Here is a 12940-nt window from a genome sequence, read left to right on the forward strand (position 1 = left end):
GGGAGGGGGGGGGGTGGGGGAGAGTGAGGGATGAAATGTCTTTACTGGGCAGCGCTGATCACTAACTCGCTCGCTCCTCTGGGAAACCGACTTCTGGTTTCCATGGCAACTCTGGCAGAGAAGACAGTGGAAGAAAGGAGGAGGAAGACAGGAAGGACTGGGGGCCTGTTCATATTTAAATCTCAACCTGACAGCGCACCCCTTTAGGCACAGTTATGACTGTGTTCAGGCAGGCGTGAAAGAACAGTGCATGCTATTTTATGTCAACATTACCACATTCGTTAAATATCACCCAAAATCCAAGCACTAAGCCACTAAATATGTATTTAAGCTCACAATGAGTGGAATTTTCCATGGAAATAGGACAATTTATTTGAGAGAAATTAATATTGCATAGCTCTGAAATATTGCATGGTAATGGGTAATGAAGACTAAGAGCCTTCCAAGACTGTAGAACATGCCTCTGCTCTTGGTTGTTTTGTTTTTTAGTGCCCCATCGACTCTAATCCAACACAGTGTCCAATCGTGCAGCCATATGACTACCAGTTTTCAAATCTTATATATATAATATAAGATATATAAGAGAGAGAGAGAGAGAAAGAGAGAGAGAGAGAGGAAGAAATATATATTTTACCTGATCTTCCATCTCTTTGAAAGTCCACATGGTACCATTCTCCATCGTTGACCTTCTTGTTGACAGCCTTGGTCTTGGTGGTGCCTGAGCCCATGTCCAGAAGAAGGTAGAGGTGACCATCCAACATCTCAATGGCAAAGAAGTCCACCTTCATAATCTTGGGCCCTTTGGGGTCTTTCTGCACTTGCTGCTTGGGTTTGCCGTGGCTGAATAGAAGCAGCCCGTTGGGTTCTGTCGTGCGGAAGTCGAAGGAGATGGACCCAGCTTTCTTAGCGGTCCACTTATTGAGCGTGACGAAAGATTCAGGGGTCTCGAAGGTGACTGGGTCCAGAGTGGCAACATTCTCACACTTGAAAGCCACCATTCCGCTAACTTTCATCTTAGGATCGCCCTGTTTGGCCAGGCGCGACAGCTCCAACCTCACGTCATTGTTCTTGTACACAACCTTGACGTGAAGGAAGAAAACAAAAGATATACCAAGCTAGTGAGAAATTGACAAAACTCTTAAGGCCATCAGCTTCCTTTACCTAATATCAGCATGGCAGCTGTGAAACCAGAACAGTGTGATATCTGGAAATAAATCGGGAGATGCCCCTGTACTTCGCATAATGTCTGTATTGATGATATGTCATGTTGTGTTTGACTGCATGAAAGCTGGTCTCTATGATTTCTTCTCCTATTCATTTCAAAAATGACTCCACCCAGGAGTCATGCAGCGTCTTTGTCTAGCTTCTCAGCTTTGGAACACCAAGGTTTTTTTTTTTTTTCTCGGCCTCCTCCACATGGCTGAAACGCTGTGATTTAGACTGAGCAACAGACTGTGAAGTGTTCAATATCACCCTCTTTTAATTCAGTTTCGATTTCATTTGAGCACTTGCCAGGAAAGAGATAATGGAATGCGGATGCAATAAAAGGATATTGATGATGCTTCAGAAATGCCAATCACACGGCCAGGCACTAGAGCTGTTCCAGCAATTAACGAGCCGCAGGAGTTTTTTCCCTCTCCCACCTGTTCACTTAGTGTGCTTCATAAAGTCATGTGGGGAAAAAACACAACCTATCTGCAATAAAGCACTGCACGACATGGCCTCCAGAGCTCAGCGTGTTACAAAAGAGAGGTTGTGGCAGGGACAGCAGGTGGAGGACGCCACATCTGTGTGTGTGTGACTCGAACCAGGCCATCAGCACTCTGGAATATGCTGACCAAAGACCCCGAGGAGGAGTAGATTAAAACAAACCCTCTAATGTGAGATGGGTTTTTCATGAACTCTGCTCTAAATGCTTAAATTAATCAACAGTAGCTTAAATAACACAGCAGACAAACTACATACATTAGAATGCATTCAGTGAGCAGTATGATGTTGTTGAATGCTTAGATTTAGTGTACTGTAGAACAGAAATGGGGAGAGAAGTCAGTCGCTCTAAAATTGCATGCAGCGTAACTCAAATCTAACTGAATAGCTTTGATTCAAGAGAAATAAACAAAGAAAAACATGAATAAAATTGATTAAATAAATACTGCCAGCCTGTTGTAAGTAAATAAAATCTTTGGTTTCCATCCTTATTTGGGTGGCTTTGCCTGTTAGTTTTGCTACAGTCCTATGCAGTGATTGCTACAGTGTCACTCTTCTGAAGTCTACAGCAATGACAGGTTCAGTACGACTTCATATAATGAGGCTTTCATTTAAGGAAAAAAAAAACTTTGGTGAGGGACAGAACAAAGCCGTACACCTTTAAAAGTTTATAGTGAAAAAGAAGACACTTTGACTAGCATGTGTTTGGACTGCGTGTACTTTAGTTTGCTAGCTAGCACAAAGGCTGTTATAGCTGAAGATGCTAGCTAATCTAGCTAAACTTGGAGTTAATTGAAGATCACACACTTTTAAACTAAAACTTCCCCTTGATTTGGTAGAATTTCTGACTACAGATTAATCAAGTCATTTCCTTCTTCTTTTAGACACCAATGCTACACTGTGTGTAGCATTATAATTCTGTTTATCAGATTCAATGATTTTCTATGCTGTTATTTGAAGCCACGTCAAACCTGGCAGAGTTTTGGCAGGGTTTTACTGTCACACAATACACTGACTGCAGCTAATACTGACACTAAACTAAAATTCTCAAATAAAGAGATTCAATGTTTTTCAGACTCGCACCCTAGAGACACGACTCAGCTTTACTCAGACGTGCATGAAGCCAACATCTGCCATACTGTACTATTTTGCCTATAACAATAAACTTAATAAAGAAAGTAGTGGCAATGGTCATTGTAATTAAATTGATGAGGTGTGAATGAGTAGAAAAGAGGATGAATTCAAAATCTTCTTAGAATGGCTTATTGGCAGAGCACACAGGATTAACACGTGTTTGTTTTCACAGGTCTAAGACCTTGGGTAGACCTCCTAATCTGGGGAAATGAAGGCATTACAGCATGGCCAAGGGAGGGATTACATATGAAGGTGTGAAGAGAGGGTTACTCATTGCACTAGACAATTGCTGGCACACGGACTGCACTTTCATGCTCTGACAAACAAACTGATTGATTTCTTGTGCGTCGCGTTTGAGATGAAGGCTTTGGCTTCAAAGAGCTTTTAGTAGACTGGCGTCACAGTGCTCAGTACGGCCTCTGCTCTGTCAATATGATGATACACAGCTGAGTTGTACCAAAAGCCAGATGTTTGATCTCTGAAAGGAGCCAGTGAAAAACCTGCTCCATTATCTTCTGAAACCTTGAAACTGTCTTCATTTTTACTTTCTAGGTTTTTTTATTTCACCTAATTTCACATGTTTAGAACCATTCACAATAAAATGTTAAGTGACTGTAAAACATCTCTAAATACATTGAATACAATTTAAGAATTATTTACTGAAGCATTTTCAATTATTAATATACAAAAATTAATCTTATATGCATATTTACATGCATTTGCACTAATAAGGAACAGACTGACCATAAGTTAATGTTGTGTAATTAAAGGTAAAATGAAATCTAACACCAAATACAGTTGCATTTACTTAGTTGAAGTTATTCATATCATTCATTGTCTGTAAGCGCTTAACGAGTTCAGGGTCGTGGTGAGTCAAGAGCCTACCTGGAATCATTGGGCGCAAGTCGGGAACACACCCTGGAGGAGGCGCCAGTCCTTCACACACACACACACACACACACACACACACACACACACACACACCTACGGACACCTTTGAGTCCCCAATCCACCTACCAACATGTGTTTTTGGACTGTGGGAGGAAACCGGAACACCCAGAGGAAACCCACCCCGACACAGGGAGACCACACCAAACTCCTCACAGACAGTCACCTGGAGTGGGACTTGAACCCACAACCTCCAGGTCTCTGGAGCTGTGTGACTGTGACACTACCTGCTGCGCCTGCTAGTTGAAGTTCTCAAATTAACATTTACTTAAACTCAAGAATATTTGTAAGAAATGTGATGTATGTTTTACTCAGTTCCACATTCACACAGTTCTACTGAGTGTGATTTTACTCTGCTCAGTTCGTTCAGCACATTGGGCTGATTTGCTCTTCCTCCCACCGGTCAATTGTGTAATTTTTTAACAGCAGGCCCCAGCAATACACAACTTAGCATGCGTTTTTGTTTTTTATTTTGAGAAGATCCTGACACCTTCAAGACACATCATCAGAAGGGGCTTGTCCTAGTCTTTAAACCAGAAAATCTCATTCTATAATCTAGTGTGGCACCCCACTGTCAGAAAATGTGTCACTGTGGTGGTACCCTCAAGGGCACATATTTGTACCTTTAATTAAAGAACATAATTGAACTTTATTCTATTATAATTGTAGATATTTAAATTGTGTTGATTTCATACCCCTCATTTCATCTCCAGGAGTTATATTATGTTTTTCTCTTCTGAAGAAGAGAATGTAATACACATTTAGGGAACACAACTGGATTTTTAAACACTGTTGTATCTTTAGATGTATATTTGCACTGTTTGTACCTTTAGTGGTCAATAATGTACATCTACCGTACCTTTTTTTCTGAGAGTGTAGGAGGTGAGGGCCTTTTTTGGTAAGATTTGCCCTTTAATTGTTGCTTTATTAATGAAAGATTCCAGTCATGCAGAAACTGCAACACTGAGGACTGACCAGCCCACTGGCTCTAATTAAAATGCTGAAAATGTTTATTAGATTACTATAACAAGTAGCGCTTTCTATTTACAGCAAATGAAAATGGCCATGATCCCATTTGGAATGGAACAGAATGTCCGTCTGTTGTTACTCTTCAGTCTGTGGAAAGCACAGCTCAGGGAGATTTTACTGTGTGACATCAAACCATCTTTGGATTCATAAAGACGACATTTAAGCAACCAATATAATGTCGAACAAAGCCGTTGTAATTCCCAGTCAGGAGACTACCATTTTTGAGGGACTAAAAAAGGTAGCATGGAATGTGAGAAAAGCGTCAGACTCCTCACTTCACAGTTCTAACGTATAGATTCACACATGAGGGCTATTCTGTAATGAAACAGACCTGCGATCACAATGCGTCAGCTCCAATGGGTGTCTTCCCACAGTGGATGCGTTTCTACTAATAGAAAGTTATTTACCCTATTAGTCAGACCTTTCACTTTCTCATAGTCTGAAAGGTTATTTATCCTATTTGTCATGCTCTTGTTTATTTGTTATTGCTGCTGCTGTTGACGATCTGTAACCTATTTTCAAATTAACAGTCTTCAGAAGTGAGGCAACCTCATCAGCAATATTAATTAGTGAATGCATTTCAGCTGTGCCGTGTGTCGGTTAGAGGCAGCTTGCGGGCCTGGGCTGAAAAAGCATCACAGTCTGATAAATAATTCTCTCAGTTGTTGATACACGGGTTTGGAGTTTCACAGGCCAGAGAAAGCGACGTAACGACAGCGTGTACAGGGACACCTCCTATGGGACGTGGCTCAGAAGCAGCACAATGCTGATATCAGCCAAAGTATAAAAAGAATCAACAGTGTGAAGGACTTGATGAACGGCGGCGCATATGTGCCTGTCAGTTTCGGTCTGAGTAGACGTGTGTGATGCGGGTGATGTGAAGGATTCCATCACAAGAAACAACATGCACATTTACCTGACCGCTGCAACGTTGCTGCAAGGTCATACAGACCTAAAATGGGCTTTGCCTTTATGCCTTTATTTCCTGATAACATTTGATTTCTGCCGTTCAATTGCAAGGCTGACATTTCTCTATCATTAAAGCATTGAAACAAACTGAATCAATACAAACTAAATCAATTAATGTGAGATTTCAGGTCATCAGGGCACACTGACCAAGCCTGGCATGATCCCATACACTACCAGCCCAAAGCCTACACACACACATCTCTGTGGAATGTGCTTCATAATCTTAACATCTTGTTCTTGAGGGTTATGCTTGAAATTAAATACGGCTTAATATCTAAATAATGCCAGTTTTGCATGTGTACATACAATTGTTTAAGGAAAAAAACTGGCTATTATTTGTGGTTTTTATTTATGGCTATTACTTAAATTTGCTCTGGTCCGACCTATTGTCTGGTAGTGTATGTGTGACAGGGTCCAAATCTATTTGGGTGGAAGGATCTTTTCCTACATAGTTCTGGTTCGCATAAGACTACAGAGGAAGCATATATGAAAGGCATTTGTGTTTACCTCCTTCAGGCAGCCCATAAAGTTGTTGCTAACAGGGGATCCAGGCAGATCTGCAGTGCTGGGACTGCCCCCGACATAGAAAAAGTCATCTGAGCCTAGCATGGTGTAGTCCTCTTGTGTATATCCAGTGGTGGTGAGAATTCCATCCACGGATATTGTAACCTAGACAACAAAGCACAGGGAAAGGACACGCTATACTCACACATAACTTGAATGCTGATATAGGGCTTTGGTCCCCCTCGTAAGGATTTGGATACTCTGTAGTTTTGTATTAGCTTTGATACTTTGGAATAAATGCTCAGTTTGTTTTTGTTTTTTTTTTTCTTTATTTTTTTGATTTAGTATGAACCCATTTTCATGTCTGTTTCAAGATATTGTTATTATGCTTGTTTCGTCTTTAGATTATGTCCATTTTGGTGTTAGGTTCTAGTCTGCCAGACCCACAGTATGGGTTAAGTTAGTTCAGGGAGTGAGCGGCACAGAGGCCCCCACTGAAGTGTTAGTCAGTTGCCAGTACTGGAACACAAAGGTAAATCAGCAGACACAAAAATGGTGTTAGTAGAAATGTGTGTGTTTAGAGTTAGTACTGTTTAGGTACAGTGCATGTGACTACTTTTCATGTCTTCATGTTTCCAAAGGATGTAAAACAAAGAACACGGCATGCCACAGGGTTAGGGATGAAAGCACAGGCAATTAAAGCCCCACAAATCTCACACAAAATCTGGCTGAATGGATGCATGCTTCATGATCTCTCCCTCCTCGCATGCGAACAATGGAAGAGAAAAAGAACAATTATTTTCTGGGATTAAATTGGACAGGAACAAAAAGGAGAGCGAGGGAGAGAGCAGGCCACACAAACAAGGGAGCGCCGATAACGAGACCAGTCACAGCAGAGTGAATGTGTGTGTGAGTGTGCGCATGTGCATGCAGGAGCTCGTTCACTTAGAAAGAGAAAGCAAACAAACAAAAAAATAAAATAAAATATTAGAAGTAGGGAAAAAGGCAGAGTGGCCACCCCAGTTAGTCTCAAATGGCCTGATGTAGTGGGGTGATGTTAGTAGAGGGGTGGCCACTACCCACGCCATGCTGAGTGAAGGCCCTCAGCGCTGGCTGGACCAATGAGACACACGGAGCCAGCCAGCCGAGACCGGCCTGTGAGCCACGTTAGAATGCGAAAACAAAGAAAGAGAAAGCGCGAGAGGGGGTGACATAACTTTAAAATGTGGACGGGACAGAAACAGCTGAGAAAATCAAATAGATGAGAAGATAAAGAAAAGGGGACTTGGGCAGGGAGGGGGAAGTAAGCGTAAAAGAGTACCAACCGCAGTTTCCCCCTTTTTTTGTTTAGTATTGATGTCTACGGTTCAAAAAAAGGAAAATAGACACACGGCAAACCCAAACTAAGAAACAATTAGAATGATATCTACCGAACAATGTAGTTTGTTTACCATAGCGTGTCCAATGCCTGAGTGCTTTGTGGAAAAGGGGGGAGAAAGGAAATTAAAAAACTGTGAACAGAACACCGTTCCTCAATCAAAAAGATGGTCTCTTGCCAAGGTTAGTACATCAGCGTTGCACGTTAGTAAGAGGTAATCGGTTAGTAAATGACACATTCCATGGATGAGAGGTTAGTTTCTTCTCCAAAAGCATGTTAGTAACATTTAAAAAAGGGCAAAGGAAGAGAAAGAGAAGAGAAGCAGACTAGAGATTTGCACCAAAGTGCCCCCAATGGCAGTTCCTCAGAATCGAACCAGCCTTTTATGTTTGGGCTACTACTGCAGCTAACATTAGCTAACACTGCTACTCACTGACAGACACCTGGACATTTATGTACACTGCCATCTTATTTCACTTCATATCTGTAATGGATCTTCATTAAGAGTGAGTTAAAGTCCCCTAAGCTGACACAACTGCTTTGTCCTGGTCCTCATGTCCTGCCTTGATATTTGGCTGTAATGTGGTGAGGATTAATACTTTAGTTATAAGACCCTGTACATATTTTCTACCTAAACATGTCATATTTCAGTTCATATCTGTAATGGATCTTCATTAAGAGAGAGTTAAAGTCTCCAAAGCTGACACAACTACTTTGTCCCTGGTCCTCATGTCCTGCCTTGATATTTGACTGTAATGTGGTGAGGATTAATACTTTAGTTATAAGATCCTGTACTTATTTTCTACCCAAACATCTCATATTTGTACACATAACTGTAGTATATTAAAACTTTCTCTCAATATCTATTGTAACAACTTGAACATCAACCCTTTGTCTCAGGTTAGAAGCACATTCCCTTGCCCAAAGCTGAAAAAGCTTAATTGCCAATGAATATTAAAATCAGAGTCTTAATGTTAGTTGCCTTATGTCATAATATTAGATGCGTGTTACCCTGCACATTGCCATTATGGTATTATTCCAGCATTAACATCATTTAAGTGGGTTAGATTCAATAGTTTGTCAAGATAATACACTCTTAGTAGCCACTGCAGCATTAGGAGTTATAGTTTTAGTGGAAGTAAATGTAATGGATAAGTATTTGTGAAAAAGAATTCCCATTTCTCGATTAAAGCATCAGCTGTTAATGCTATAGTGAGAAGTAATTATTGCAGGAAAGATTAATGGTTATCTGAATGTTATGGCGTAATCCCATCTCGACCACCGCCTTTTGTGTTAGCGGTTACCTGACGGAGATTCCTGGTAACCTTCACATCATGCCAGGCATTGTCATTAAATTTCCCATTGACAGGCTCCACCAGGGCCTCAAAGGCCCCGGAGCCCAGGTTGATGACCAGAGAGACTGCGCCGTTCTTCAGCGCCAGGTTGACGTAGTCTGCGGATTTGCCCGTGTGGAGCATCAGGCCGTTGCGCTGCAGGGTCTTGAAGGAGAGCGTGATCTCATCGCTGCTGCTTTGGATGGGGTTTGGAGACAGGTCGTAGCAAAAATACTCCGAGCCCTTGAAGGTCGCCACATACTCCTCTCTCACTGAAAATACACAGGGGCAGGGGGAGGAGGAGGAGGAGGAGGAGGAGGAGGAGAGACATTGCATGACCTGAACTGTAAAACACAGTGGTAGTATAATTATTGATATTATTATTATTATTATTATTACTAATATTAAAAAGAAGCATGTTCAACACAGAGTACACCCAACCCTCAAGTGATGAAGCAAATGTATGCACAATAACATGCCGATTATTGAAAAGTTTACCAAACTTACTGTCAGTTTACTGTCACACAGCCCTTTCGGTTGAAAGATTTTCTTAGCCGTAAATGTGAATAAGATGCAGTAACCACATACCTTTTGAGACTTGCAGAGGGATGGCAACTATCAACAACACACAAACTTACCCATAAGGCAGAGGCCCAAGCTATTCCGCTGATGAAAAGCCATAGTCCAATAATGGTGATAAATGAGGCAAATACATTTACTTCGGTGCTCCAAAGGCAAAACTATTGCTTGGGCCCTTCTGATAAATTGGGCCCGCTGGCCATGGGCCTCGGGCTGTGAATTTTGTCCAAAATCATTCATACTGAACTGCATTTTACTGATTTTGTTGTATTACCTTGATTTACAATAGCTTAGTAGAACAGCTGGTAATAGCACATCACACAATGTATAATAAAAGTGAAATGTTAACCGTGGGGTATCACACACGCTATGATTAGAATCAAAATACATGTGTAGAGAAATCCGGAAGAAAAACACATTTAAACACTACAATGTTCTACCCACTTGCTCAAGCTAATCAGCCTCTTTGGAAGTCAAAGGTTGGCTGGATCCGATGCTTTATTTTTTATGTAAGGGGCCAGAAATGTAGATGCACATAAAAATATATGCTTGTGGAAGGCTGATGACCATGGCTCTATTGTATTACTATTTGAGTACCAAAAATATTTCTATATTAAAAATAAACTAAAAAAAGCAGGAAAATTGAGCAGCAAGATGGTAAAAAAAAAAACATATCTACTTTTGCAAACCTGACCACAAAGAATTCAGAAGTTCCATTAGTGCCATCAAACAATAAAACAAAGGCCTTTTGCTAGAAAATAAGCAGGATATCCACTCACACACACACACACACACACACACACACTTCATTATACTCTTAGAGGGCAGCTGATTCCTTATTTTGAAAATAAATTCAATAGGACAACCATTATAGCATTAACATTACATTTAGCCGCTGTACACCAGTAAATACAATTATGGAGTTACAGTGAACTCAGCGCCTCCTTCATGTCAAGAATTTTAATGAGACAGGCCATCTCTTTAATGGCCAATTCACAACAAGATTGAACCAAATTACCATAAATCCTGGAATTTACAACACAATTAGGTCATCGTAGAGGCTAATTTACAGCAGGATTATCTAGAATATTCTCAAGTGGGGAATACTGAGGGGGTATCATCAACAGTGCCGGCTCTGCAGGCTCCAGAGAGACAGGGCTGAAGGGCGGGGCTTTTCCTGGCTCTCCTCCACCTCCACTCTCCATAGCGCTGACTCAGCTGGAATGTGACACAGCGCAGGAAGCTGCCCACAGAGTCACACCAGCAGACAGGCACACATGCAGGAGTGTGCGTGCTCTCATACACACACACACACATCAACACACTCAGATAGACTGCATATATTCCACTCTGGGACAGAATCTCTCCTGTGCTAGCCGTCATAAACTCCTCTGTAATGGCTTTCCAACATGTTAGCACTGATAAGAAAAAAATATATATATTAGGTGTTGCATGTTGATGTCATTAAATACATTAAATGTGTGCCCAGAGTTTAAACACTGTTCATAGAAAAGCACTGACCAACAGATGGAGAGGATCCACAGGAGCCTAAGGTCGCCATGCTCTGTGTCAGACATGGGCTCCATCCAAAACTTTGTACTAGAGGTCTTAAAGAAGCATCCGTGAAATACCACAAGGATCAAAGAGCACAGCACCCTCCTAACCCTGTCTAGACACTCATGTTCAGAACAACCAGGTGGACAACCTGGTTCTTTAAATGGTAATAAGCCATGCACAGCTCACCAACAAGACAGCAGCAGAGTCAAGCCAGGTACATTAAGCAATTAGCTCTGTTCTACATTTTTCTCGGCTCTTATTTTCACTGGGTTTGTACAGTTCTCTGAAGCCACTGCTCTGGTTGTGTCTGTTTAACCCAGTCCCCAATTCTGCGCTGTGATTGGAGATGCTTAGTTGTGGTGGGGTGGTGTGGGGCTCTAATGGGGTTCTAATGTGCCTGTAGTAAAACATAGGTCGTGGGGCAAACTCAGAACGGCTCATTTTATCCCATGTTTAACTGACTGGTTTGTCTCTTTTTTCATTGGTGGTAGGCACTCTAGATCCCCAAATACTGTGCACATGCACTGAAAAACGTGATGTTTTTCCCTAGCGTTTCCACTTTAAGTTAAGATACATTAAGGGTTAAGAATGTTCTCTTTTACTAAGGAATATACTTTCCTCAGCGGTGGCTACATACAGGTAGATATCAGGCATCTGACATTTGATCATTTTTTTGTGACAGTGCAACTGCATCACGCCGTCATACGCCTCACTCTAATGCCAAGTGTGGCACAGGCTTCTCAAGCACTCTATCTGTGTTCCATCTGGATGTTCTCCAATGTGATTTCTTCACTATCCAATCTCTCATCTCTCCACTTCGTGCTTAAATCAGATTCCTCTCCACTCCACACACACACACTCACAGGAAATCCAATCTCGTGCTCACGTGACACTCGTGGCAGCAGGCCCATTCACTTTGGAAAAAGACTCCTCATCAAAAGACTCCATTTCGCATGTGACATTTTGACAAGAAAAATGGAGTGCAAATAACCAAGAGTGTGCGTCAGCTGAAGACAACATCAAACTGCGTTTGTTACATAACGTTAAACTCCCCATATTCTTTCTCGCTCTCACTGTCTCTGTGCTGGGACTGCATTCTGTCATATGGAGTCACGCACACGACTAGTGCCTTCACTTAAAAATGGCTTCCGCACTAGCAGCAGGACGCCGAACCTGGAGAACGAACAGGGAGGGGAGGTACGCTTGCTGAACGGTTGTGCAATTACCTGTTAATCAAATTCAATTAGGGTGTGGAAATGCTGGGCTCGGCTTTTTCCAGCATCGCCCCTGCTCTCTTTAGCGCACCAGTGCTAGAGGCGACAGTTTTATCCCTCAGGACATGGAGCAAGGAGAGTGCAGCATTGTGGACTCCCTCCCTACAGGGAGACAAGCTGTTATACCTCTTTTGGGCAACGCTGTATTTAAGTTTCCCAGCTGCTGGCATGATGTGAAGCGAATGTAAGCTCTTCCCCCTCTCATCATGAAACTGAAAAATGAGCAATATGCAAGCTGTTAGTCAATATTCTCCGGTGAGGTTGGGTAAAAAGAGAAAAAAATGTAGTTAATTATGTGTTAAAAAAAATAACCTCACCAATAGTGTCACCATTAATTGACCGAATTGTGGTGCATCTCACAAACACAATATGACAGAGTTTGTCTCATTAGCATTGCTGCAGGGGAGACTTGACAATAATTAATTCATTTATTCTTTATCACCCACACAGTTATCTACATACATTCATATGCATACATGCCGTGCTTAGTGTTAGATATACGCCACATACCACATGATAATATAGCT

General features: G+C 41.6%; 1 protein-coding gene across 12 annotated transcripts in view; it reads right to left on the bottom strand.

Moving 5' to 3' along the window:
• nrxn1a (neurexin 1a) overlaps positions 1 to 12940 on the bottom strand; it is a 189157-nt gene that overhangs the window by 103167 nt on the left and 73050 nt on the right. For 7 of the 12 annotated variants that reach the window (XM_066664961.1, XM_066664954.1, XM_066664952.1 and 4 more), the window contains 4 exons: positions 8974 to 9275; positions 7743 to 7766; positions 6295 to 6456; positions 635 to 1079 (listed from right to left, as the gene is read on the bottom strand). In XM_066664961.1, coding sequence (XP_066521058.1) covers positions 635 to 1079; positions 6295 to 6456; positions 7743 to 7766; positions 8974 to 9275 — 933 coding nt within the window. The remainder of the gene's footprint in view (positions 1 to 634; positions 1080 to 6294; positions 6457 to 7742; positions 7767 to 8973; positions 9276 to 12940) is intronic. The other 5 variants (XM_066664960.1, XM_066664959.1, XM_066664955.1 and 2 more) reach the window with 1 other exon arrangement.

Source organism: Hoplias malabaricus, chromosome 3 (assembly GCF_029633855.1).
Source record: "Hoplias malabaricus isolate fHopMal1 chromosome 3, fHopMal1.hap1, whole genome shotgun sequence".
Classification (NCBI taxonomy): Eukaryota; Metazoa; Chordata; class Actinopteri; order Characiformes; family Erythrinidae; genus Hoplias; species Hoplias malabaricus.